The 23344-nt window shown below is 39.9% G+C and overlaps 7 protein-coding genes and 2 long non-coding RNA genes across 16 annotated transcripts; 4 read left to right on the top strand and 5 right to left on the bottom strand.

The window, feature by feature from the left end:
* Positions 1–59: 59 nt before the first annotated feature.
* Positions 60–1345, top strand: LOC124337845 (cytoplasmic dynein 2 light intermediate chain 1-like). Its single transcript, XM_046791853.1, has 6 exons — positions 60–184; positions 273–374; positions 436–672; positions 746–903; positions 982–1093; positions 1235–1345. The coding sequence occupies exons 1-6, from the start codon at positions 68–70 to the stop codon at positions 1343–1345; spliced, it is 837 nt and encodes a 278-aa protein (XP_046647809.1). The 5' UTR covers positions 60–67.
* On the bottom strand, positions 852–4348 carry LOC124337594 (dihydroxyacetone phosphate acyltransferase-like). Of its 2 annotated transcripts, XR_006917434.1 has the most exons (14): positions 3958–4348; positions 3680–3865; positions 3493–3622; positions 3389–3433; positions 3168–3326; positions 2908–3059; positions 2504–2849; positions 2214–2444; positions 2070–2149; positions 1896–2006; positions 1672–1832; positions 1550–1608; positions 1341–1482; positions 852–1276 (listed from the first exon to the last, which is right to left on the bottom strand). XR_006917434.1 is itself a non-coding variant. In XM_046791638.1 (13 exons), exons 1-13 carry the CDS (start codon positions 4177–4179, stop codon positions 1403–1405), a joined length of 1962 nt encoding a protein of 653 aa, XP_046647594.1. In that variant the 5' UTR covers positions 4180–4348; the 3' UTR covers positions 852–1402. The 2 variants fall into 2 exon arrangements, 1 of the variants encoding a protein (XP_046647594.1); XM_046791638.1 differs by having other exon boundaries at positions 852–1482.
* Positions 4349–4877: 529 nt separating this feature from the next.
* On the top strand, positions 4878–7568 carry LOC124337603 (methanethiol oxidase-like). The gene is made up of 12 exons (XM_046791650.1): positions 4878–5054; positions 5328–5497; positions 5569–5754; positions 5818–5977; positions 6042–6109; positions 6182–6248; positions 6324–6489; positions 6564–6724; positions 6787–6908; positions 6986–7125; positions 7196–7318; positions 7388–7568. Exons 1-12 carry the CDS (start codon positions 5048–5050, stop codon positions 7425–7427), a joined length of 1410 nt encoding a protein of 469 aa, XP_046647606.1. The 5' UTR covers positions 4878–5047; the 3' UTR covers positions 7428–7568.
* Positions 6096–6691, bottom strand: LOC124337627. The gene is made up of 3 exons (XR_006917470.1): positions 6555–6691; positions 6310–6483; positions 6096–6242 (listed from the first exon to the last, which is right to left on the bottom strand). It is a non-coding gene; the product is annotated as an uncharacterized LOC124337627 (long non-coding RNA).
* Positions 7569–7779: 211 nt separating the features above from the next.
* LOC124337586 lies at positions 7780–13520 on the top strand. Its single transcript, XM_046791630.1, has 14 exons — positions 7780–7856; positions 7936–7968; positions 8043–8188; positions 8313–8477; positions 8842–9000; positions 9063–9302; positions 9366–9604; positions 9669–9857; positions 9942–10110; positions 10184–10522; positions 10598–10821; positions 10900–11107; positions 11169–13037; positions 13099–13520. Exons 1-14 carry the CDS (start codon positions 7820–7822, stop codon positions 13228–13230), a joined length of 4149 nt encoding a protein of 1382 aa, XP_046647586.1. The 5' UTR covers positions 7780–7819; the 3' UTR covers positions 13231–13520.
* On the bottom strand, positions 8022–10301 carry LOC124337626. 5 transcript variants are annotated; one of them, XR_006917468.1, is made up of 7 exons: positions 10173–10301; positions 9910–10090; positions 9535–9830; positions 9381–9477; positions 8851–9115; positions 8193–8454; positions 8022–8093 (listed from the first exon to the last, which is right to left on the bottom strand). It is a non-coding gene; the product is annotated as an uncharacterized LOC124337626 (long non-coding RNA). The 5 variants fall into 5 exon arrangements; XR_006917469.1 differs by lacking the exon at positions 8022–8093 and having other exon boundaries at positions 8186–8454; positions 9359–9477; XR_006917467.1 differs by lacking the exon at positions 8022–8093 and having other exon boundaries at positions 8186–8454; positions 9374–9477.
* On the bottom strand, positions 12255–16003 carry LOC124337601 (cysteine-rich protein 2-binding protein-like). 3 transcript variants are annotated; one of them, XM_046791648.1, is made up of 7 exons: positions 15721–16003; positions 14963–15510; positions 14513–14896; positions 14240–14439; positions 13982–14163; positions 13785–13923; positions 12255–12273 (listed from the first exon to the last, which is right to left on the bottom strand). In XM_046791648.1, coding segments are annotated over exons 1-7 (1515 nt in total). In that variant the 5' UTR covers positions 15781–16003; the 3' UTR covers positions 12255–12271. The 3 variants fall into 3 exon arrangements, with proteins under 3 accessions (XP_046647604.1, XP_046647603.1, XP_046647602.1); XM_046791647.1 differs by lacking the exon at positions 12255–12273 and adding an exon at positions 13125–13226; XM_046791646.1 differs by lacking the exon at positions 12255–12273 and having other exon boundaries at positions 13664–13923.
* Positions 16004–16297: 294 nt separating this feature from the next.
* LOC124337600 (nucleolar protein 58-like) lies at positions 16298–18348 on the bottom strand. The gene is made up of 6 exons (XM_046791645.1): positions 18188–18348; positions 18056–18132; positions 17813–17991; positions 17562–17755; positions 17217–17504; positions 16298–17154 (listed from the first exon to the last, which is right to left on the bottom strand). Exons 1-6 carry the CDS (start codon positions 18230–18232, stop codon positions 16390–16392), a joined length of 1548 nt encoding a protein of 515 aa, XP_046647601.1. The 5' UTR covers positions 18233–18348; the 3' UTR covers positions 16298–16389.
* Positions 18349–19070: 722 nt separating this feature from the next.
* On the top strand, positions 19071–19736 carry LOC124337844 (antifreeze protein Maxi-like). Its single transcript, XM_046791852.1, has one exon. The coding sequence runs from the start codon at positions 19071–19073 to the stop codon at positions 19734–19736; it is 666 nt and encodes a 221-aa protein (XP_046647808.1).
* The last annotated feature ends 3608 nt before the right edge of the window (positions 19737–23344 follow it).

Genomic DNA, 23344 nt, shown 5'->3' with positions numbered 1-23344 from the left:
AGTGTTTTAAATAGAAATTAGCGAACAAAAGTAACGGAAAATCATATTCTTCATTAAAATATTAAGAATGAATAAATCAGAAGAACTTTGGAATATTGTAGTAAAAGAAGGGCTAAATAATTACAATAACCGGAAGGAGCAACCGGAACTACAAACTCTTTTTTTAGTCGGAACTCCAAAATCGGTAAAAGGCTACCAATTGATATTTCTCTTGTGTGTGTTTGTTTACTCCATACTAAAAAGAATCTTAACTTCTCTTCGAATTAATTTAGGGAAAAACAACTCTAATCCATGCATTTCTCGATAAAGATGATGAACCTAAGGCTTCCCTTCCTGTTGAATATACATATATTCGGAGAACCAATAAGCATATGGTATGTAAGAACTAAATTAATCTATTAAATCCATTGTAAAGTTCTTGAATTCTCATATCAGGTAAAAGATATATGTTATATCTGGGAAGTAGACATTACCAACATTACTTTTGTCTCTCAATTAACCAAGAGTGAGGGTTTGGAGAAGATTTCTTTGCTGCTAGTGATTGATTTGTTGCACGTTCAGGATCTTTGGAATGCCTTTGAAACCGTTGAGTCATTTAAGAAGAATATGGAGGCCGAAACGAAAACTATTGTAAACTTTGGGATTATTGGTATGAAATACGATTTATTTGAGGTAATAATATTCTATGCTGGTTTTTAAAATTCTGAGAAAAAAAACTTATATACTTAACGGTGCGGAAAATAAGGATTTAACAACGGAAAAAAAGCTGATACTTTGTCGAATTACTAAGCACTACGCTACAATATTAGATGGTCATTTGATTTTTTGTGCCAAAAAGGACCGAACTACACTGAAGGTCGCAAAAGATCTATTTTCACACTTGGCATTCACAACAAAGTTTAGGTAAATAATTGAACTACAGTTTAACCATGTTATGAACGCGTAACTGATGCAGAGTAATTGCTACAACTCTAATTTTAGCCATCAACTCAGATTCGACTTGAGCTCCCCTATAATTATACCCAGAGGTGGAGAGAATAAAAGTGAAATAAACTATTTACATCACACATTTGAGACTCAGTTTGCTCACAAGGTCAGTGAGATTTTGAATCATTTTAAACCAACCACCGTGTTAATTTTAAGCTCACACATTGGGGAAATGCAAATAGAGGGTTGAATTGTAAAGATGCCAGTTGATTTTTATAGCTAAATAATCATTTTTTAATTATTCAAGCCGATTGTTACCAAACGGGATGACGACGACCCTGCCGAAGATCTAAATTATACAAATGATGTTATCGATAAGCGGCGGGAAAAATGCCTTGAAGAAAGCGGAAAACCTTAATTTGAGTTGAGGCAACCGGTAAGACAAAAAAAATTCTTGCAGTTTTCAGAAAAATTATTAAAGATGAGACTGAATTAGGACGGTTTTCTGTCGATGAGATACCATGAAGCGCTTCAGCCGCTCGTCCAAATAAGTTTCTGTCAATTGAAATTTGAAATGCATTATGAGAAAAATACCTTTATTTGTAACGTAAAATTACTTTACCAATTTTAACTATGATGGGCGAAATATCGTCCATTTGTTGATAACTGGTATTATTACCCCTGTAAAGATAAAAATGTAATTTTGCTCTCAATAAAAATCGGAGGACTCAGTAAAAGTTTTACGTCTTCACTGCACAAAGATGACCGTTGGTAACCAGATTAAGCACATGACGAGAAATTTTATCAATCGCTAAAATTTCAAGAAAGCTACTGGCTCCTTCTGCCAAAATAGTGCTAACCACATTCCTGTATTGAAGTTGAATCTCTTTAATGGTTGAGAATCCCTAAAAACGAAAAGAAAAGTTTCAGTTTCTGGAAAAGGCTAGTTTAAAAAATACTCAGTTTACCATAGCAATCAGATGGAGAATAATATAGAAAGATTCCAAAAATGGTTGAAGCAAAACACCTAAAACATTCTTGAGCATTGGATTGCTTGCATCATTCAAGGAAGCGATATCCTATTTACATAAGGGGTTAGTAGGTAAGAGGTAAAAATCAAAATCAATAGCCTTAATACTTACATTTTGTGTATAGCTGGTTATTAAAATAAATTCATCTTTAAAATACTTTGCAAAAAACATTGATTCGTTGATAATATCACCTAAAAAGAAAACATCATCTAAAGACAATCTATGCAATTTTAACATATTTGAACAACAAATTACTTGACTCTCGAGCGCATTTTGCTTCAATTATACCGAATACGGCAACATTAATCAGTGGTCCTAGTAACTGATTAGTGTACTGCTGCAAAACTAAACGATCCGCTGCAAGAATTTGAATATCAGCACCTTCTGAAATTGCCGGTTGACAACTAAAGAATTCATTGGAGGCACGAAATATGATTAGCTTATGGGCGTCAAGACAGTCTTTAATAGCTTGAACTACGGTATCATCTAGAAATTTGAAATGGAAATTAATAATTGCAGAAAAATTAATTCAAAATAGTTATTACCCTGGACTAAACAAGGGGTTCCATACTTTTTCAACACCGAGTTGAACAAAACGACATATTCAACAAGCTGATCGATGTTGAGTTGTTTATTCACAGACAGTGCTGACATAAGAACGGCAGACACTGGTGTGATAGCATCTTTCTGTTGCTTAGAGACCAAGTTCCAGGCCAAGGAATGAATGCGACTTTTCTCGTACTCATTCAATGTAAAGCGAAACGACGGTGTGTTCCAATTTGGTTCAGTTCGCTTACTTATATGATCTCGAACAGAAATTGGATCCGAGACATTAACATAGATTTGACCGTAATTCTGTCCACGGATCTTCCCGACGGCGCTCAAAAAACCCTACAAAAAAAAAAAAACTTTGCATTGAATATAAATTTCATTTAAAGAATTATCCAACCGAAGTAGACTCTCTCGGCTTAGGAACTCCAAGGGCCTCCCACGCATACAGATTTTCTTCAAGAGTACGCTCATAGGTAATACTGACAGTACAAATTTTAATGTCAGGTACATCTCCCCTAAAATAAGGTTCCAACGCCATCGATAATAAACCTGGAAAAACGGAAACGGAAAATTTTATTAAATAAACTGACTTTACTTCAGTAAAAAATAAAAATATACACTGCTCGCCTGTTCCGTATGCATCTAAGAGATATTTACCTATTTTGGGTGGCAAACTTTTACCGTTTCTGCTTCGTGTTCCTTCAAGAAAAAACTCAATTGGAGCTTGAAAGTTCTTGATGTGGTATTGAATGTACTGAGAAACCACAGCCCAATAAAGTTGGTCATGACCAAACGAGCGTCTGATGTAAAAAGCACCTAAAATAAATGTATAAATAGTTCAAACATGTACTTTTTCTAAAGACTTCGCTACATTGTACCCGCGTTTTGCAGCACACGATTCACAAATTTCATTCCTTTAAAATCTGAAACAAACATAAAGTTATAAACATCGTAGCCGAAAGAAAAAGAACTATACGTATACCCATTCCCGCGGCAATAACAGGAAGAGGGATATCCATAGTATAGCAAAGATATGATATTAGCAGAAAATCTGCATAGCTTCTATGTGTGGGTAAGATTAAAACAGGTCCTTCAGACATTGCCTTACTGAGCTGTGATAAAAAAAAATATTGGATTTCATTTAAGAAATAAAATATGAGTTTTTTTACCTTCAGGACAGCAGAGTTGTTAATTGCTACACCTTGATATAAATTTCTCAGCAGCTTAGCAAGGAAAAAACCAATTACACGGATAGTACCAAGACTGTATGTATGACCCATTTCCTCCAAAATGGTTTTGATTTGGACAACAATGTTTTCATAGCTGTTTACACCATTATGACCTTCAAGGAGAAGCTGTAAGAATAAAATTGATTAAAAAGGCAAAAAAAAAAATGCTGAAATCAGCAGTTAAGACTTAAGACTTAAGATAAAGGGTATTCTATTACTTGATGAATGACGTCTTTCATACGTGGACTTTCAAGTATACTATCAGCAATAAACTTGGTTGCTTCAGGATGTAAGTTAGGCTTAGGTCTCCAAAATTTAAGGCAAAAGAATGCATCAAATTGATACTTTTGCTTTTCCACAATATCAACATAATCTTTTACTGTGAACCTTGAGGGATCGGTTGTAGCCATATCTTTCTTCTCAATATCAATGGATTCCATTTTTTCTAAAACTTATCACGACAATTTTATTTGTAACACTACACTATTTTCATATCTAATATCAGAGTCGGCAGTAACTTCTGCCAAGTACTTCTTTACAGTTCTGTCATGTTTACAGACCAAACAGGGACTGACATTTTAAAACCTGTAGGCACTGGGCATGCTCTAGGCGATAACTTTCACCGTGTTCAGCTTAGCTGCCAGATCTGGTATTATTATCGCAAAAGCTATAAAACATCATTAATAAATTTTAAAAATTATTTTTTTGTGCAACAAGCCGATAACACAGTGACCTGACCTTATCTTAAGATTGTCATTAAACTGAAACAAATTTAAACAACCTGAAATTCAAGTACGAACGTAATTTTTTGAATTTCAATGGTTTTCAATTTATTAATATTCTTGCGTAGATAATTATTTTTCTCCAAAGACAGCTGGCTTCTAGCTAGTTTCCTTTAAGAAAATAAGACATTTTTAAAAGTTTTATGATCGCTATTCTATTTCACTTTCGAATTCACTTCGGGAAAAAATAATCATAAACCTACAGTTCATGGACAACGAAAACTCAAGAAAGTTTATATAACGATAACATATGCGATAGCATGGCGATAGTGAAAGCCTATGTTGTTTGCGTTGTTTGTTCCGCTTAAACCAAAATAAGAGAGTTTCGTGTTTAATACTTGGCCGCTAGTAGCGCTGTTTATACTAGACAACAGTTTTTACTCTTATGTCAGGTTGGTATGCTTATCACGACGAACGGGATTCTTAGTCGACGACTAGATTATATTTACAACCACCACCAAGACCAAGACTATCTCTACCACCACCAAATCTTTCTCAGCTAGTCGGCTTTAGTTTACATAGCATTATGGAAGGTAAATTCTTATCCATGTTTAAAGTACTACGTAAACCCCACGCCCATGAGCCTCAAATCCACATGTCATTAATCGGCCGCTTACTGTCTCACGTCACTTATTGTCAATTTACAGTGGAACAGACCGACATAAGTTAGATTCCATGTTCAACTGAATGACTACGTGATAACAAATGCTGCTTTGTTTAATTAAGAAATAACGAAATATAGGCCACATGTACAACACTAGCATTGAAGCCTGACATTAAATGATAATTGAATTGAAAATGTCTAGACGGAGGAAGTAAGTGCTGCGCTTGCGGTCCCGGCTATGCTTCGCCTCTAGAAGCTACAAAAGCCTCCCCGGAAAAACTTTTGTACATAACATGCATCCAAGGGGAAAAGGGGAAACATGATTACGTGGCCACGATTGATGTTGATCCAAGCAGCCCAACGTATAGTCAAGTGAATAAATGTCTAAACGTTAATTGAAAACTTTAGGCACACTGATTTTTTGGGGAATTTTCTAATGTTAGGTAATTCACCGAACGATTATGCCTTATGCGAACGACGAATTGCATCACAGTGGTTGGAATTCCTGCAGTAGTTGCTACGACGATCCTTCGCAGAAACGCGATAACCTCGTTGTCGCAGGACTAATTAGCGACCGAATTTATGTGATCGATGTTGCCAAAAACCCCAGAGCTCCTGAAATTCTAAAGGTATTGTTAACGATCGTGGTTTTCTTTCAAATCTTTAATGTACGATTGATTTTGGCTGAGTAGGTTATTGAGCCTAAGGAAATGCATGATCTGGATCTCAGTGCACCGCATACTCTTCATTGCTTGGCTGACGGTAATGTAATGGTGTCGTCAATGGGTAACGCAAAGAGGGAAGCAAAAGGATCATTCTTCTTGATTGATACAAAGGAATGGAAGATTAAAGGTACATCAATAGATTCTCGTTTTTTTCATTATACGCATACCTATAAACATTATTGGATGCGAAGGTTTGTGGAGTGAAGATTCCACGAATTTTGGTTACGACTTTTGGTATCAGCCGCGTCATAATGTCATGGTTCGTAAAGCTTTATTTTTTTAGCTTTCTAAATGTACGATGTACAATAATTTTTTTAATGTTGTGTGTTAGATCTCTTCCGAGTGGGGTTCTCCGTCGGCTTTTTGCACTGGATTTTCCTTGGATCACGTGTCTGCAGGTATATAATAAACCACGATTACGTTAAACATTTAAATAACCGTGCAAAATGTCTAACTCACTTTCTGAAATTTAGGCATGTATGGCCAATCTCTGCATGTGTGGGACTGGAAAGAGCATAAGAAAATTCAGACCTTGGACTTGGGTAGTGAGGGTTTGATGCCACTTGAAATTCGTTTCCTTCACGAACCGACTGCCACAACTGGATTCGTGGGCTGCGCTTTGACCGCCAACGTCTTCCGGTATGAATACAAAATGTCCCTGATATCAGCCATAAAGTTCTTACCATATTTCTTACTAAACTTACTACTTGTAGTTTTCATCAGTTGGAAGACGGTAAATGGGCGGCGGATAAAGTTATCGATGTGCCGTCGTGGAAAGTCTCCAACTGGGCTCTGCCGTCCATGCCTGGAATAATCACCGACATACTTATTTCTATGGACGATCGTTTTCTCTATCTCTCCAACTGGGTGCAAGGTATCAGGGTTGTTGTTCTTATATCTTGTAATGAATCATTAATTGTAGGGTGATTTCTTCAGGTGACATACGGCAGTATGACATCAGCGACCCAGCCCACCCCAAGCTAGTAGGGCAGATCTACGTTGGCGGAAGCGCCGTGAGTGGTGGGGGCGTAACCATCTTAGAAGACAATGTCAAAGCGGTTGGCAACATATTCTTCTTTCTTATTAAATTTGGCTCTGTCCCAGTGGACATTGAATAATTGAATTTAATTAACAGCCAGAACCGTTGGTAGTGAATGGGAAGCGATTCCACGGTGGGCCTCAGATGCTCCAGCTCTCCCTCGATGGCCGGAGATTATACGTTACCACGTCACTTTTCAGTCCATGGGACCGTCAATTTTATCCGGATATGGTCGAGTGCGTTTTTTTCTATAAGAAAATCAACTCGTCCCCCAATCGTATTTAATTAGTTCTTAATCGCATTTAGAAAAGGATCCGTTCTGCTACAGATTGACGTGGACGTCAATGTTGGCGGCCTCAAGATTAATCCAAAACTAATGGTCGATTTTGGAGCGGAGCCAGACGGCCCTGTTCTTGCTCACGAAATTCGGTATGTAAGCTGTGTCGCTCCAATGCCAATCTAGCTGCATTTTGATTGAAATTGCTTGGCTAATAACAGATATCCCGGTGGCGACTGCAGTTCGGACATTTGGCTCTGAAATGGTCATCGTCTAAACGTTACTTGTGCTGCCCAAGTTCGGACGACGTCATATTATACACTGTACAATAGCGTAGCATCAAATCTGGAATAGCAATCAAATTGGAGAGCCGGCTCATAAATACACATGGTTTCAGTTGGACCGTTTTGCGATAGTTTATTCTCAGTGATGAAGCATTGACGTCCTCCAGGATGGAAGAGGGGTTCAATTTGAGAGCCCGCTGATTGGTCTCTATATAGAAGTCGGCTTCGTCTCTTTTGCCCAATGGAGCGTGTAGTCGACGCGCTGACCCGATGGAGGAGAACATGCTCATCCACAGCCGTATCGATCGAGCGCGCTCACAATCCGTGCGTTGCGACATTCAAGTTCTAGCTCGTGCGGCGAACAGGACCATGATCCACAGCCTCCACCGCACGCTCAGCTTTTTCTGTAAGTCAATTTATTGTATCCCATTTCGCTTAAGCTGTGATTTGCTTTTAATTCCACAAATGATTTCACGCCTTACCAGTGGGCTTGCTGTCGCTGCCAGTTTTATGTCAAGGTAATCTCAAATTTATAGTACGTGCAAACATTCGCGCACTATAGCTTCATACGTATTCTTCGAAATGTTGAAAGGATGGGAAACTGGAAGCGAGTACCTGTACGATTACAGTGGCCTGTTGGTGACTGGGATCGAGGACGCACATCATCAATCTGCTGCCGTTCAAATCATCGCAAAACTGACGGTGCAAAGCGTTGACGACGAAACGCTTATGCTAAAGGTACCTAGCTTATTATTGTGCAGATGGAAAAGTTGTCCTTTGATGTGTAACTCAAAGTTGACGAGCGAGCTCACAAAGCGTATTGTAATGCCGGCTATTTCTTATGATCTTCGACTGATGGCAGATGTCCGAGATACGGGTCACGCGCGATGGCAATTACAGCAGCAGCAATGGCAGGGCTCCTGATCCGATTTTGCTTCCGGTTGGGCTAGCTGACGGAGAGAAAGAGGCCATCGGCGATTCACTTCACCTCCTCAGTACTTTTGCTGTCATTCACAACAAAGGATCGGTCAGTTCTTTTATATTATGTGTGTGTGTGTGTCGGCGCGTTGCGATAAAAAAAAGAGAGCTTTCTTTATTGCGCAAGACAACAGCTCACGATCGAATGCATCGTTTCTTTAAGAGCAACTTTTATGACGATAGACGATATATTTTAGGTATTTGCCACGCTCAATTTCCTGCCTTATTGTTATCCTCTCATGCGATACCCTAGCGCGCCTATAGTTACAGACTAACACAATTCTATACTCGCACCCAGAGCCATAAGCTCCTTTTTTTTTCTTCCGGCACAGTCCAGCAACACATTATGGATAGAGCCCAATCAATCAAATAAAGCTTGCTGAAAAGCTCTAAAATAATATTTCATGTCAAAGATAACTAACCTGGTAGTGGAGAGTGAAGAGCCGACATGGTCCGTCAATATGAAAAAAGCCGTCGCCTCGAATCTCCAACTGGACGTCTCCGGCGTTCGTTCCGGTTTAGACGGAGGTGTTTTTGGAGAGCGCAATGCTCCAGCGCTGAGCTCGTTGGAGGTAATTAATCCACGTTAATCAAGTTTGTCACGACGCCATAACTCAATCTCATGCTAATAAAGGACGGAGTGACGGGGGATTGCTTCACGACGCTGCGAATCACTCGGCTCCCATTCTATCAAGTCATTCAAAATCATGATTTAGAGGCACATAAAATTATAGGGGAAATATGTCGCTCAACTAAAGTTTTTGAAATAATAAAAACTAAAGATTTCGATCAATGCCGGAAAGATCCGCTCAAAATATCATCAAACCCGCATTCATCGGCATCTTTTTTACCGCAAGATGATAACATGTTACAAGTAAAAGTTTGAAATTTTACAAATAGTCATTGTCATTCTTAATTTTAGAATATTACTTTGCAGAGATTTACCGCTTACAAGTATTTGGCTTGTGGTGAATCGTCGGAGAAAATGACGGTTGTCCGCATGGAAGGAATCGGTGAATTGATTTTCTCCGGGCCTATAAAGTTGAAAACTGAGCAGATCGTTATTTTGGTGATTCAAAGTCGAGGACAAATTCGTAATTTGTTACCATCTTTATCGCAGCCGCAAGTCATAGACGACTTGACTTTTTCTTTTGAAGAAGACCCAACTGCGGCTAGGTTCGTTTCATGTCAGTTAACGGCGAAAACAAAAACATTCAAATGTCGAACATTAACTCTGTAGTGCCAAAGACGTGGAAGCCGTGTTTGAAGCCCTTCAAGAGGTTGGGCAAACTCTTGCGGAATCAACAATATCGGAGGACGACATTTCCAAGAAACTCAGTATCATCAGTCAAATTATATCACGTCTCGATGAAAGTCAACTGCGTGAAATCTGGCAGAAAACCTTTCAGCCGGAAAATGCAACCGTCAGGTTATTATTCATCATGATGCCCTCGACTTATTTACTTTTACGGTTGACTTACATATGTATGTGTTTACGATTTTTGGCCAACAGGGACTTATTCGTCGATTGCACCGCCGCTAGTGGAAGTCATACGGCGGCAGTTTTCCTTGTTGATCTCATTGAGCGCCGAGAACTTGAGGGATTTCAAGCTGTCTGGACGCTGATGAGCTCGGGGCATTCGATGCAATATCCAAAGATTCCTACACTACGACGGTTTGTGGTAATATTTAAATATATGAACCTATTAGGCGAGATCGGTATTTTAAAATATGTTTTTGTTACCCGTTGTTAAGGGCATTATACGGTCCGAAGCGGCCCAGGCTTCGAAACTTTTGAAGCATACCGCGCTAATGGCTTCAGCTGATTTGCTCTACAGATCTTGCGTGCTATCGACAGCAAACTGTAATGCAGATGCCCAAATAATCACAGAGGAATTTCTGCCGCTGCTTGTCCACGAATTGGAGACTGCACAGACTGCAATCGATCGCTTGGCGGCTATACTAGCTGTAGGAGCTCTCGGCCTCGACGATGTCCTTCTCCTCTTAGTTCCATACATTCGGGGCGAAGATGTGACAGCGCGAATAGCAGCAATCATGTCCCTGGAACGTCTTATGGATTTTTCTTCCGACAAAGTACTAAAACAACAGACGTCAGCCAACAGACGACGATAAAGAAAGGAAAAATATTTACTCATTTGTTTTTGACAGGTGACTCCATTATTAGCTTCGCTAGCGGATAACGTGGCGGAACGTCCGGAAATCCGGATGGCAGCCATCTCAATGCTTCTGCTTCACAAGAGAACTCCGCTGAAAATTTGGAAGAAGATTGCTTCGCGAACCTGGTTTGACCCCAGTCACCAAGTTGCCGTATTTACTTGCGACATAATCCGGTCCGTGTCTGGCGGAACCCGTTCTTCTGAAGATGAAAGCACGTCAGTAGTCAAAACATTTCAGATGATCAAACAATAGACTCCATGGTATTTACCTTTCTCTCCAAATCCCTGCTTTAGTTCCATCAAAGCGCGCTCAGTCATTGGCCTAGTGCGCCCTGCTTGTTCCGGTCGATCAGAGTTTGAGTATTTTGCATCCGTCAAAGACAACACAGCTGGATTTTCATCACTACTGGCATTCTGGAGATTGAGAGACTCCTCGCTGCCTGTTTATCTACAGCATCAGCTCTTCCGTCAACTCGGGTCGTTCCGCTTGGATCTAGCAAAGGTTAAATAACTTTCGAAGGCTCTCCTGGAACACCAGTCTTTATTTGTTGAACTTTGCATAGGTATCGATCTGGAATTTTAACATGGAAAGTGTTTGGAGTCAGCTTCTGAAGCATGATGACGATGATATTCAGCAATCCAGCCAACCGAAATCGAATGTTTTCTGGGACCAGCTTTCTTTGAGATTTCGGACCAACGATCAACCGACGGTGGGTCTATTCCATGCCAGGCTGCTCGGGTCAACCATGCAGACGCTTTTTAATCTCCAAGATATCGATCGCGAGTACATGATCCGAGAGTTCTTCACTAGACACATCAATATCCGGTTCGTCAAGTTTCAACAGCTGATAGACATCCGGACGCAGGTCCCAACCGAAGTAGGATTGCCAGCGCAATTCACGTTTTCACTTACCGCTTTAGCGTCAGCTTTGGGTCACATCCATCAGCCGGAAATCAATGTGACTGCCAGTCTTTACTTGAAATGGGCAACCGAGTCAAGGATTCAATGTCCGTTCAGTGGCCATCATGTTGCAACTGGAGTGGAGAATACAGCTGACATTCGCGCTCCCGTTTTCTTCATTTCAAACGGCTCCTTGCTGTGGATTCCGCCGGATCGCATCTATGATCTAGCGTACTTTAATATCATGCCACACACGCTCACTAGTCGCACAACAGATCATTCTTCGGAAACTTTGGAGCTTGCAAAAGCCAATCACATCTCTAGAAAACCGCCATCCGTATCTGTCGCTCAACTGAGTCTGAATCTACGACTAGAGTCGACCAGCCAACTGCCACAAGAAGATCCCGCATCCGCTTGGTTGAACAGCTTGATGAAGGAATACAGCTGCGATTTTGGTCATTTCCGCTTAGATGACTTTCAGCAACGCGTGTACCGCCTTCGTTATCTCCCGGAGGGGCCCCCGCTCAGCTCCGTCTCTTTGTCAGCTTCGTTCAATACGGAGACTATTCAAGGAAACCCGGACGTCCAGTATGTTCTTGGGGTCAACGGTTCTATGGAATGGGAAGAAGACGGAACTAATGACACCACTTCACTATTGGATATGAAGGACGACAGCATTCATGTTTATAAAGGAGGAATCACGGTTCACTACGGCAATGGCTCCATGTTAAACTGGGCTGCTGTTGAGGTAGTGGCTCAAAGCCTTTCTGAAAAAAACGAATGGAACATTACTGCATCGGGATCAACGATAGGCTTGGTTCGTAACTGGCTGAATTCAAAGAATATCAAATATTCACAAGAACTTGGCGGAGACGAAAGGAGCATAACATCTCGGGAAGGATATAATAACGCAATTGAGCCACATTTTCATAGAATCCACTTCAAGCTAGGAGAGTCTGAAGCGCCCTTGCTTCGATACGCTTCGATCACTTCGAAAGCATTCCAAAAAAGTGAGAAAACAAAAGTAAAAAAGTGCTTCATCCATTCTGATCGAGTCGTAACTTACGATGGTTTAGAGTACAGCTATCGCATTAATGAATGTCATCACTTGTTGACGGCGGATTGCGGACAGAAAAAAGCCAAGTACGCGATAATGGGCACAAACGAATCTCATGGTATGGTAGTCCGAATCACATTAGAGAAGGACGTGATAGATGTTTCATCAGCTGGAAATATATCAATTAATGGAATAGAGGCCAACTTCACCGCAAGTCGAATGCGGATTCACATGGGAGAAAAAGTGATTGCGATTGCGTCACTGGGCAAAGACAATGCGATCCACCTACGGTTATCAGAGGAGAATCTGGACGTTTTGGTGGAAAAGTCTACCATTACGCTTAGTGCTGGAGAAAAACTCCTTGGCCGTGCTTGCGGCATGTGTGGCGATGGTGATTCAGAGGTGACTGGGGAATTCAAGACAAGCAACCGATGCGCACTTTCATCTGGTACTCTAATGGCAGCCAGTTTTCAAGTAAGCTAGTATAAGAAAAAATTATGTTTAATTTAATAAGTAATAATATTTAAAATTGAAGATTAACGTGGGACCGGAGAATTGCCCTTCAATGTCAGACGAGGTATTACAAGCGTTACTGATGGAGTCATATCCTTGCTATTCTGTGGACGAGCAGGTGGCCTCCATTCTTCCACTACCGCTCGAGTTCTAGTTTAAAATTTTAGAAAAATAGGTGTTGTAATTTTAATTCAAACAATGGTTGTTTCGCCAATTAAACCATTTTGTCGTGTCAATGTCATTCATGTACCAATAGATATTTTCTGTACCCAACATCTACTATCTCACAATGAAATCTCGTTGGATTTTCCTATGTTTTATCGACGTAAGTAGCTAATTAAAACAAAAATATTAGGTTGAACAATACCTTTAATTTTTCTACTGCGGCTACAAAAGAATCATTAACGACATTTTATTTTTTAATTCTCCAAATCACGCGCAGTACTTGATTCTTCTGTTGTTAACATAACACGTTTACATTTAATAATTGTAGTTCTTATTGTACTATTTCCTATTTAACCATTCCATTCTTTCATTCACAGCATTGCTAATATCATGATTATAAATAGGAATAAAATTATTTTCCATGACGAATCAACATTTCTATTACCATCACGTAGCATAGAGATGTAAACCATTTCAGCGAGTATAAAAAAAAGTTTATACATCTCCGTTATCGTGTGAGTCGCATGAAAAAAGCGTGCTTACACTGAGTTGAATCAGCAGGGAAATATTTGTCGTAAAAGTCCACAACAAACTCTTGCACTTTAAAACCAAACTTGTGGTATAAAGTCATGGCTGGATTGGTAGCCGAAACATGTAACGTAACATCTTTGCCCATGCAACTCTATGGAGAAAAAACTTTTTTATAATTTGCGCATGACAGCGAGACTTTCTGCACTTACTTGAATTAAATGATACAGCATGAATTTCGCGATTCCCGCTCCTCTCCATTCGGGGTGTGTGAACAAATAAGAAATGTAAGCTTCATTGTACGAGACATCAGGTACCATAAACGCAAATCCAATAATGACATGGCCGTATAGTACCACGCAACTAAAATCCGGATATTCCAAGCATTCCGTAACTGAAACGTTGTTAAAAAATCAATCAATATTTTCTACCGAATCATCGGATGGCCGTAAACAGAAAATAATATTTACCATCAATTCCAGACCAGAAAAACTCTTTACAAATGGCATTGATTGCCGGAATGTGTTGAGGTTGTACATAAGAGTAGTCGATCGGTTTTACAACAGAGTTCCTTATCTCTGTGCTAGAACATTTACTACGGATTTCTTCTAGAAGTTTTAACTTCATTGGGCGAGATTCATAGTCCCTTCGTATAAAAGGCTTAAGTGTTCTATTTCCCAGGTCAGGGAAGAAAATATAAATTATTTTTTGAAACTTGCCAACTCATGAAATAAGATTTTTACCTCCCAGTATAGGGGCTGACAAAAGATTGCGGAATCTGATCTTCACTTGCGCCAAGTAACCTCATTCGGAAAGATATGTTGAGACGTTTTTGAGATGAACAAGACGGTAAACTACTTTTCTGAAAACGATCGAGGACATTAGAAACGCTGACTATCTGACTTGCAGGTTCATTGCTGCTAGCTGGGAATGACCAATCTTTTCCCAACAGCTTAGCTAATAGTCTGTCGAAGTTGAAGGGTTCCAAGCCAATTGAACGTTTAGTATTTCTCAACGATAGCTTTCTGTACAGTCGTCTAAGTTCGGGACTTAGAGCATTTTTTTCTGCCAATGGTCGAAGCTGACGAAAAAGAGACATCTCTTCGTATAACGACATCTGCTTTAACCTATTATTCAAAATAATATAAAATATAAGGGTAAAATCAATGCAAATAATTTTAAAAAATATATACTTTGGAGCTGTTTCAGTAGGCTCTTGTTTGATTTTTCTTCTTGAAGCCTTTTTGACTTGCTCTACACCATTTTCACTGGATTTGGGTTGTTCAATGTCAAGTGGCTCTTCTTTAATAGGGAAGAGACTATTGAGGGAGAATCCAGTTTCATCATTTAAATTGACTGTGGTGTCAACATTATTCATGTCGAGAGCAAAGGATTTCATCTCATCCTCATTTTCAGTAAACAGATTTTCAGGGGGGGCATCAGATGGAGTTAGGTCTTCTCTGGTCCAATACTTATTATGAATATCTGAAGCTGAGAATGAACTGACTGAATTTTCATTGGAATTGCTGTCATTTGTAACTGAAATGGGAGAGTTTGATCGGCTATTTTCAACATTGATATCTTGGACCTCTTCTTCTACAATAACTTCTTGGAATACATCAAAATTTGATCCATAAATGATGTCTTCAGATCCAAATATGGAAGATGTGTTTTGTGGTTCTAGCTTAATTTTTTTAACGGATGGACCATCTATTCTTGTTGCAGCGGCTGTTGTGGAACCCTGTACAATACCAACATCCAATTTTTATCTAACAACATGGACTTGATTTAAAATGATATGAGAAAGTTTAAAACATGGTGAGAAATTATTTAACAGAACAAGTCTTGTTCCTGCTGGGCTGTGAAGTCAGAGCTTGCAGATCAACATTTTAGCATTCCAGAAGTCTATTCAACTGTTAATTAGAAAGAATAGTAAGAAAGATTGGCTTACCGGTGGTCTACCCCTGCCTCTTCCTCCTCCTCGACTTCCTCGCTTCCTTCCTCGTGGCATTACGTTTCACTTGATGTACTTGTTGCAATATTTGAAAAGATTTCGTCTAAATATCGGAATATGGGGTCACATTAAAGTCGTATTTCGACATTTATTCAAGGAATCATTGTATAATATTCATCTAGTCTGCAGTTTGTACTTTGTAGTAGCTGTTTACCATTACAAGTTGCCAAGACTTATGACTTTCTTGTTGTTACTCGTGGGCTCGAAGCAGACGAAAACTTCAAATATTATCAATCGATTGAAGATAACAATCGTTCATCGAAATTTTTTTTTTCAAAAAACCTAAGTTCCCATGACAAAGTAAGGTAGTGATTTTTTTTTGAAATTGTTTTAGAAATAACTTTAAATTTTCACTGTTTGTATGAGAGGAGTCCTCTAAATATTTAATGGAATCACTAAAATAGTACAACCAAACGAAATTTTCTACCAATGCTCTAAAAATATACAAAACAGTAAATATATCTGCGCTAAATGCTGAACTGTCTTAGGAAAGATAATAAGGCTGCACAAACAATTTGATAAATGTCGCGGATGTATTAAATCCAACAAAAACGTGCTTCTCACGATACAGAGAATTAAAAAAAAAATATTGTTGCTGTAACTTTTTCATTCGGCAGACTTTTTCTTCTTCTTCTTCTTTTTTTCAACAGTTCCAGCAGCCTCTTCAGCTTCAGCAGCCACAGGTGGCTCCTCGACATCCTCTGCCTTTGATTTCTTTTTCTTCTTTTTGTCTTTCTTCTCAACAACTTCTTCAGCAGCTTCAGCCGGTTCTTCCTTCATCTCGACCTTAACGCGTTTTGGGGTTGCTGGAGTTCCGGATTCGTCTCCCTTGCGTTTAGTGGCAAGTGTAGAGTCTGCAGCCGCGTCGTATTGCCTTACCTCACTTTTGTTCTGATAAACGTCAAATTTACCACTCTGCCTGCCTGTGCCTGAAATGCGCGTGATGCCCCCTTGTTCAAGAACTCGGAGACGGGATTCGAGTTTGGCACGATGTTCGGTACCAAGGTCTGAATTAACATCATCTCCCAATGCGTCGACACGGCAAGCAAGAGCAGCTTTTGCAGCAAGCATACGCGAAACTTTTCCTTTCAGCTTGGTGGACGACTGGCCAACAAGTTGAGCATGATAAATAAGACCGTACTTAGGTGTATCGTGTTTAGTTTTAAGGGCGCGGAAAAGAGCTTTCTCTGCACCGAGAATTTGAACAGTTGAAGCAGGATGTTTGGCCAAATTCATTAAAGACCCAGCGTGAGAGATGAGTCGGGCACCGACAAGTTCGCCAACTAAAACTGTTAAATTCGGAGCGATGGCAAGCATTCTGCTCTTCAAATATTCGTACAGTTGACTGCGGTATTCAGTGATTTCGGTAACCTTTGCACACAGAAAACGATAAGTTAACAACCTGTTTACACCTGTTAAAATTATAACTATACCTGTTCACACAAATGTGAAATATTCAAAATATCTTCCTCTGCAATTTCTGTTCCCATCGATATTTCCGCAGCTTCCTTGACCTTTTCCTCGACGTCTTCTGGAAGAATTTCTGAAAGATCTGTAGTTGCAGCGTTAGTTCGAATTCCCATTTTTTGAACTGTTCTGACGAAGGCCAAGTTATCCGTAACGATTTTTCCCATTTCAGGGAAGTGCCAGCCGTACCACTCTCGGCAGCGCATCACGTAATTGTTCAATTCTTTGTCCAAGTCATCCAACAGAGAAACAGCCTATAAGAAAAAGTAGTTAGTAATTTATGTTACAAAGTCATAACAATGAAATCATACTTGAACAATCATTGTATCAATTTTGTCTGGGCTAAACTTCAGCTTGTATCTCGACAGGCTGTGGGCTAAGCCCAGAGCCATGGCCATCATTTCTTGCTTGGGGAGTCCTCCCATGAGACTGTCTGCTTGGCTTCGAATACATCTCATAAGCTCTTGAATTGCAGAGTTTGACAGACAGTTTATCTGTAATTTTTCTATTAGAAAAATAAAGTTATTAATTTTCCTATAAGCAATTATTTAATGTCAGTTACCTTTAATAGCTGAGCCAAGTTTAGCATCAGCAACAGCTAAGGCTTCATGAGCCTCCTCTGCAAAGAGGGATTTTAACGTCTTACGAAGGGTCTTGGATAGTTTGCCTTCAATAGCAGCAGTTGTGGCAGACAAAGCTTCTGTGGTGTCAGTAAATTTTTTAAAATGCTTCAATTTTACCCTAAAGAAGCAATAATTATTAACCCAGCACTAAAAAAAATTACAGTTGTGTAGTGGTTACTTACACTTTGCTTGCACCTTCAGGTGTCTGAAAATCTTGGAAAAGATTGTCAGTCTGCTGAAGTTTCTTTTCATCTAACAGCTATAAACAAAAATATTTGATTAATCGTATACTCGAAAATATAAAATAAATTTACCTTAAACACAGCATAGCCTGCTGGAGTTTCAAATAAGACAAGCATTTTTCTTAAAACGTGGACCTTTTAATAGCTTCTTTAAGATAACCGGGCACACGTGGTCTGAATAGTCAGAAATGCAGTGAGAAAATGAGTTTGATGCAGAGTTTGCAGACTTACACGAGTCTTTAAACGTTGCCGGTTTGCCATGACAAATTTTTACTACTAATCAGCAACCATGAAAATTACCATACTCGCAATTGAAATCAAAGCTGCTTTATTTAAAGAAATTTATTCAAAAATTAATTTTTTATATTTACTATATTTAACATTTATTGTACCTGTTAAAAATGCATGTTACAGTTAAACGATTGTCAAAATCGATTGATCATAGAACAAGATTACAAAAACACAGGGCATTACTTACTTCAGCGGTGACAGAATAGTAAAAACGTATCACATAAAATCAGGAATGGCGTCGTCGTCTGTTACATCAGTCTATGGTATGGTTACATGGACGTTCTCAACTTTATGTGTCATGCCGTTTCTCGCCATTAATTTTGCAGTTTAGGACGGGACCAACAACTTATCAGCGCCATCTAGGTTTGAGATGTGTAGGGGGGGGGGAGTGGATGCGAAAAAAATCCCCATCGGCCGCATCGAGAAACTCCCTCACCCCCATTAGAGTTAACATCTATAGGGAATGCCGTGACTAAAATCAGTCGTTAATTTCATTTGGACGGAGCAAGGTGAAATTTTGGGACCACCCCGTCCCTGCCCTTATTTCCCCTTGACGGTAAGGTTTTACTGTTAACTTAAATTTATATTGTAAAAGTGTTTTATTGTTTTTGAAATAATTATGTAATGTTTTTTATTATTCAGACACCCCTCACCGCACCCAAATATGGCTGAGGAAGGGAACAGGAGGGCAAATCGGGACAACGCTCCCCAACTTCAAGATGGGCCGATTGGACACGCTCGTGAACGTCGCGATCGAAATCGTCGCCTAAGAGAGGAGGCTGCTGCTGCTCAAGCTGAGCCAAATCGGGACAACCCTCCCCAACTTCAAGATGGGCCGATTGGACACGCTCGAGATCGTCGCGATCGAAATCGTCGCCTCCAACTCCAAAGAGAGGAGGCTGCTCAGCTTGCTGCTGCTCCAGCTGAGCCACCTGTTGCTGAGCCACTTGTTGCTGCCCCAGTTGCGCCCCCTATGGCTGCCCCAGCTGTGCCCCCTCAAGCTGCGCCACCTATTGCCCTTCAAGCTGCGCCTCCTTCCGCACAAACTCTTGCTGCAGCCGAAGCCTTTGATAGAGCTGCTGCTCAACATTCGGCTGCTACCACTGCGCACCGCAATGCTGCCGCTGCTGCTGACGCCGCTGCGCAAGCTTTTTCTGTCGCTGCACAGCAAGCTTCCCCTGCAACCGTCGCTGCTGCGGCCGCCGCTGCACAAAATTTTGCTGTCGCAGCACAGCAAGCTTCTGCTGCCGACGCCGCTGCTGCTGCCGCCGATTCCAATGCTGCTGAAAATTTGCCTATGGGAGAAAGACACAGAGGGCATGGGGAATAGATATGGAGGCCTTAGATAATTAGATCGCCATTTTTTGTATTAAAAGAAAAATTTAATAAATATGTTGCATTCAAAATTTTGCTTATTAGAATCATTACCTAATATTTCTATTATTACCTGAATAGTTTCTAATCATTTTTTTTTAAATTCTGGTTCTGGTATTGGTATTGGTGCATTTAAAGGTTAGTTAGTACTCGGTTGCCCACTAGGTGGAATTTATTTCATGAGCCCCCACCCGAGGGGTTTTGGCTTATGGCAATAGACTACTGCGATTTGTTATCAGCAAAAATAACTATTTTTCTTCGAAAGTTATATAAAATGAATTAACAGGTAAATTTGAGTGATTTGTATGTAACCGTCGGTGATGCGTTATATTCGTGCATAACGTTGGATAACTTTAACCTTTCTCATTGACTTACAGGAAGAAACGTGAAAGAGACATGCAGCCTATTGTCAATTATTTCTTTAAAATGATTGTATCCTACTGTATGTTCCATTAAAATGCGTATTAGGTAACAATCAACACTAGCTTTATCACAGTATTGCTGATGTATATATTCTTATCTTTTGTTAGGATACATCATAATTATCGGGTGATTCTATTAGACTTGCTAGATCACCCAGTATGGACAATGTTGGCTTTAGCAACATGTTTTCCTACCAATTTTACATAGAGAGAAGGCAGAAAGCACAGTATTATTCTTCTCATTGCAGAAATAAAACTTTTATTTTAACTTTTAAGTCACAATTTGAACATTTTGTCAGAGAGAAAGCTGTGAGACAAGTATCTTATACTGGTCTCATTTCATCTATGGAGATAATAAGAAACCTGATTGGTGATCTTCAGTTGTCCTGTTACTGAATTACTATGTGCTACTAGCTAGGTAAAAGTAAAATAAAGTCATATGGGACCATCATGGTAAAACAGGGTGGATCTTTCCACACTTCCAATCATTTGTGCAGTCTGTAAATGTGTGTCCGTCATTCCACAAAAGGAGCAGGCAGCCATCTAGTGCTACCACCTTACCTTGTCCAGCTGAGTGAGTTGGGGATCGATATGGCAGTGGAATACATTTGCTCTAAAGGTAGGACCTTGTAATTTAAATTGTGCAACCTGTCCTATATTTTGTTTATATTGTGTGGATGGATTTAGTGGATTATTTGTTCCCAGTAGCCCAGAACTGGTTATGGAAAAACTTCAGCTGAATAATCATCCAGGAAAATGTCCTCACAGCACCTCAATAGACTTCTGGTGTTATAACGATGAAGTTCTGTTGTGTGGGGGGATTGCAGGATATCTTGCTATCTTGGTAATCATCTTGTTAGGTTGTTGGACACGGACTAAAAGGAGCTGAATAATTTCTACGTGACGGCTAAGAAGCGGTGGAATTGGTTGGAAAAATGAAGAGAACGTGCACTTACATCAGCAAAGAACAATCTAAGCGCGTGAAATTTGAATACTATCTACTCATCGAACAGGTGAGTTTATTCCTTCGACCATTCATTGAAAAATTTCAAATTTGACCTATTTGTTTTATGATTTGCCTCACAGAAGAGTGCCCATTTTTGCCGAATTGCAGATCCTTTCTCTCGTGGACGAGATGCGGAACAATTGGAATTCGTTGACAGTTGGCTGCATTTGAACCGAATGGCGAGTATGTCTATCGCCTTTGCCGCGATCCGGTGGCCACTGTCCGCTCGGAGTGCGAAGGCTTCTCCTATTAGAATTGCCTTCCCATTCAGTTCGACGATTTCAAGCAGGAAAAGGATCGCCAATTGCTGGATCATTTCGGATTTCTTGATCTTCTCCTTGCGAACCGACCGAGAGGAAGAGCACAATGCAGACAGGGAAGAACACGCACATGAATTCGCCTTCGCTGGCCATCAATCATTACGACAGTAGCACACACCTGATTGGACGTGTTCGCGGCGTACAAAAGGCTTGCTGCAAGAACTTTGCGTGAAAGAGAATGACTACCGTATTTTCTGACGAAGGGTGGCCAGCTGTTGTTGGGTCGTTATTGATGCTATCTATTGACCTCCGATACTTGATTTTCGAAACGGTAACATTTTCACCACTTCTCCCATATATTTCTGTGATAACGTTGTTTTTGTGTTAAAACTAAAAGGCCCTTGGTTTAATGGAACCTAGCGAAGATCTTGTCATTCGACTTTCTGCGTTGCACTCGAAGTAATCGAAAGCTGATCGCAATGTCATAACAGCATTCCTTCATTGTCTGCTGCCAGATGTGGCCCAGCTGGGGCGACAACAATGACTCTGATTAACCTGCTCAATTGCTCATGTATATTTGTTAGATGATGTTTTAGCTTTGTTGCAGTTCATTATCGAATCATTGTCTCAAGCCAATCCCCAAATACTGCATCTGTTGAATAATACTTAATGAATAATAGCTTCTTTGGATTGGATTATCTGTAGCTACTCTTTAGCTGGGATCCATCCGTTCTGTGATTGAGTGCAAATCGGGGCAGATTGGTTGACTGCGATGTAAATTAAACGTCAAACGCTCTTGTGATTTTTGAGAATGAAACACAAATAAATACAGTCCTTGGGTACCTTGCTAACGTAGTAGGTGACGGTTCAGATCCAGCTTTTTATTATTTCGAGTTTCAAACATGTGTAGTGATGGCTTTGATGGAATTTGACATGATTTTGTACAGATTTATAGGAAGACTGGTATTTATTCCGGTATTTATTTTTGTTTATGGTAATTATTTTTCATGTTTACGACAGGCCGACAACAGGCCAAATTTTTCAAACATAGACATTTTTGCCTGTCGTTTTACAACTCTGCTGCCTTACGAAATACGAATACACAAAGTAAATATTCTGTCAAAACACAAAAATTTTTATGTATCTGCTCGCCACCAATGCCAACAAACCGAACAAAAAAATGCAAGTCGTCATTTCGTCAACCGCAATTCCGGGAGCTCTTTCTAAAAATCATCTTAAATTGGCAAAATAAGTTTTCAAGTACAAATTTCCGTGCAAGATTACGCAACACCACGCGTCGGTTGCAAAATGTTTGCAATTGTTATAAAATATATTCAAAACTTAACGCGGGCGAAAGTGAGGAACCCTGTGATCCCAGGTTCTTTTTTCAAGACGGATTCGAGCGGGTCGGAACACTAGTTTTCGCTCAAGGGAATGCATTATTTGTGCTCTGCCGAAAAACACATTTAACACTTCTGAGTTCTGACCCTGGGGGGCCTGGACATAATATGCTAACCAATCAGGCATGCCTTAGCAGAATGAATAACCGGTTTTCGCAAATCGGGCACTAGCCTATATATGACGCAGTTGACGCTCGATGACGCTAAAGGGAATTCGAGATAATCGAGAGAACAACACGTAGGAAATGTTTTTATGTCATCTTTATTCCTCCGGATATCAACAAACAATTCGATAGAAAAAAAGCAATAGGAGCTCAATACATTTACGTACACAAGAAATAAAATCAGTTAGGCGTTATGTGTTTTTTTTTTTTTTTTTTCAGTAGCGTATAAATTTACGCTTTATATAAGCTATATAATTTCAGTATCGGCAACCCCGATATCTTGTTGAAATCGTCACCTATTTGTGCTTAGTT

The sequence above is a fragment of the Daphnia pulicaria genome, chromosome 4 (genome assembly GCF_021234035.1).
Source record: "Daphnia pulicaria isolate SC F1-1A chromosome 4, SC_F0-13Bv2, whole genome shotgun sequence".
NCBI classification, from domain to species: domain Eukaryota; kingdom Metazoa; phylum Arthropoda; class Branchiopoda; order Diplostraca; family Daphniidae; genus Daphnia; species Daphnia pulicaria.
This window is presented reverse-complemented; position numbering and strand designations above follow the sequence as displayed.

What these genes read in the sequence shown, in the direction of transcription:
- LOC124337845 (XM_046791853.1), top strand. Translation starts at nt 68, where the DNA reads ATGAATAAATCAGAAGAACTTTGGAATATTGTAGTAAAAGAAGGGCTA. An exon ending in GGAGAACCAATAAGCATATG is followed by an intron (nt 375 to 435) that starts GTATGTAAGAAC and finishes TTCTCATATCAG; the next exon opens with GTAAAAGATATATGTTATAT. An exon ending in AGACTCAGTTTGCTCACAAG is followed by an intron (nt 1,094 to 1,234) that starts GTCAGTGAGATT and finishes TAATTATTCAAG; the next exon opens with CCGATTGTTACCAAACGGGA.
- LOC124337600 (XM_046791645.1), bottom strand. Translation starts at nt 18,232, where the DNA reads ATGCTTGTCTTATTTGAAACTCCAGCAGGCTATGCTGTGTTTAAG. An exon ending in ACTTGGCTCAGCTATTAAAG is followed by an intron (nt 17,756 to 17,812) that starts GTAACTGACATT and finishes TTTTTCTAATAG; the next exon opens with AAAAATTACAGATAAACTGT. An exon ending in TTTCACATTTGTGTGAACAG is followed by an intron (nt 17,155 to 17,216) that starts GTATAGTTATAA and finishes CTGTGTGCAAAG; the next exon opens with GTTACCGAAATCACTGAATA.
- LOC124337594 (XM_046791638.1), bottom strand. Translation starts at nt 4,179, where the DNA reads ATGGAATCCATTGATATTGAGAAGAAAGATATGGCTACAACCGATCCC. An exon ending in TGAAAGACGTCATTCATCAA is followed by an intron (nt 3,866 to 3,957) that starts GTAATAGAATAC and finishes TTATTCTTACAG; the next exon opens with CTTCTCCTTGAAGGTCATAA. An exon ending in CATCTTTGTGCAGTGAAGAC is followed by an intron (nt 1,609 to 1,671) that starts GTAAAACTTTTA and finishes TTATCTTTACAG; the next exon opens with GGGTAATAATACCAGTTATC.
- LOC124337844 (XM_046791852.1), top strand. Translation starts at nt 19,071, where the DNA reads ATGGCTGAGGAAGGGAACAGGAGGGCAAATCGGGACAACGCTCCCCAA.
- LOC124337601 (XM_046791646.1), bottom strand. Translation starts at nt 15,780, where the DNA reads ATGCCACGAGGAAGGAAGCGAGGAAGTCGAGGAGGAGGAAGAGGCAGG. An exon ending in GAGGCAGGGGTAGACCACCG is followed by an intron (nt 15,511 to 15,720) that starts GTAAGCCAATCT and finishes GGTATTGTACAG; the next exon opens with GGTTCCACAACAGCCGCTGC. An exon ending in GTCAGCCCCTATACTGGGAG is followed by an intron (nt 14,440 to 14,512) that starts GTAAAAATCTTA and finishes CCTGGGAAATAG; the next exon opens with AACACTTAAGCCTTTTATAC.
- LOC124337603 (XM_046791650.1), top strand. An exon ending in GCAGCCCAACGTATAGTCAA is followed by an intron (nt 5,498 to 5,568) that starts GTGAATAAATGT and finishes TTCTAATGTTAG; the next exon opens with GTAATTCACCGAACGATTAT. An exon ending in TCTCTCCAACTGGGTGCAAG is followed by an intron (nt 6,725 to 6,786) that starts GTATCAGGGTTG and finishes TGATTTCTTCAG; the next exon opens with GTGACATACGGCAGTATGAC.
- LOC124337586 (XM_046791630.1), top strand. Translation starts at nt 7,820, where the DNA reads ATGATCCACAGCCTCCACCGCACGCTCAGCTTTTTCT. An exon ending in CTACACTACGACGGTTTGTG is followed by an intron (nt 10,111 to 10,183) that starts GTAATATTTAAA and finishes CCCGTTGTTAAG; the next exon opens with GGCATTATACGGTCCGAAGC. An exon ending in TCCGCTTGGATCTAGCAAAG is followed by an intron (nt 11,108 to 11,168) that starts GTTAAATAACTT and finishes AACTTTGCATAG; the next exon opens with GTATCGATCTGGAATTTTAA.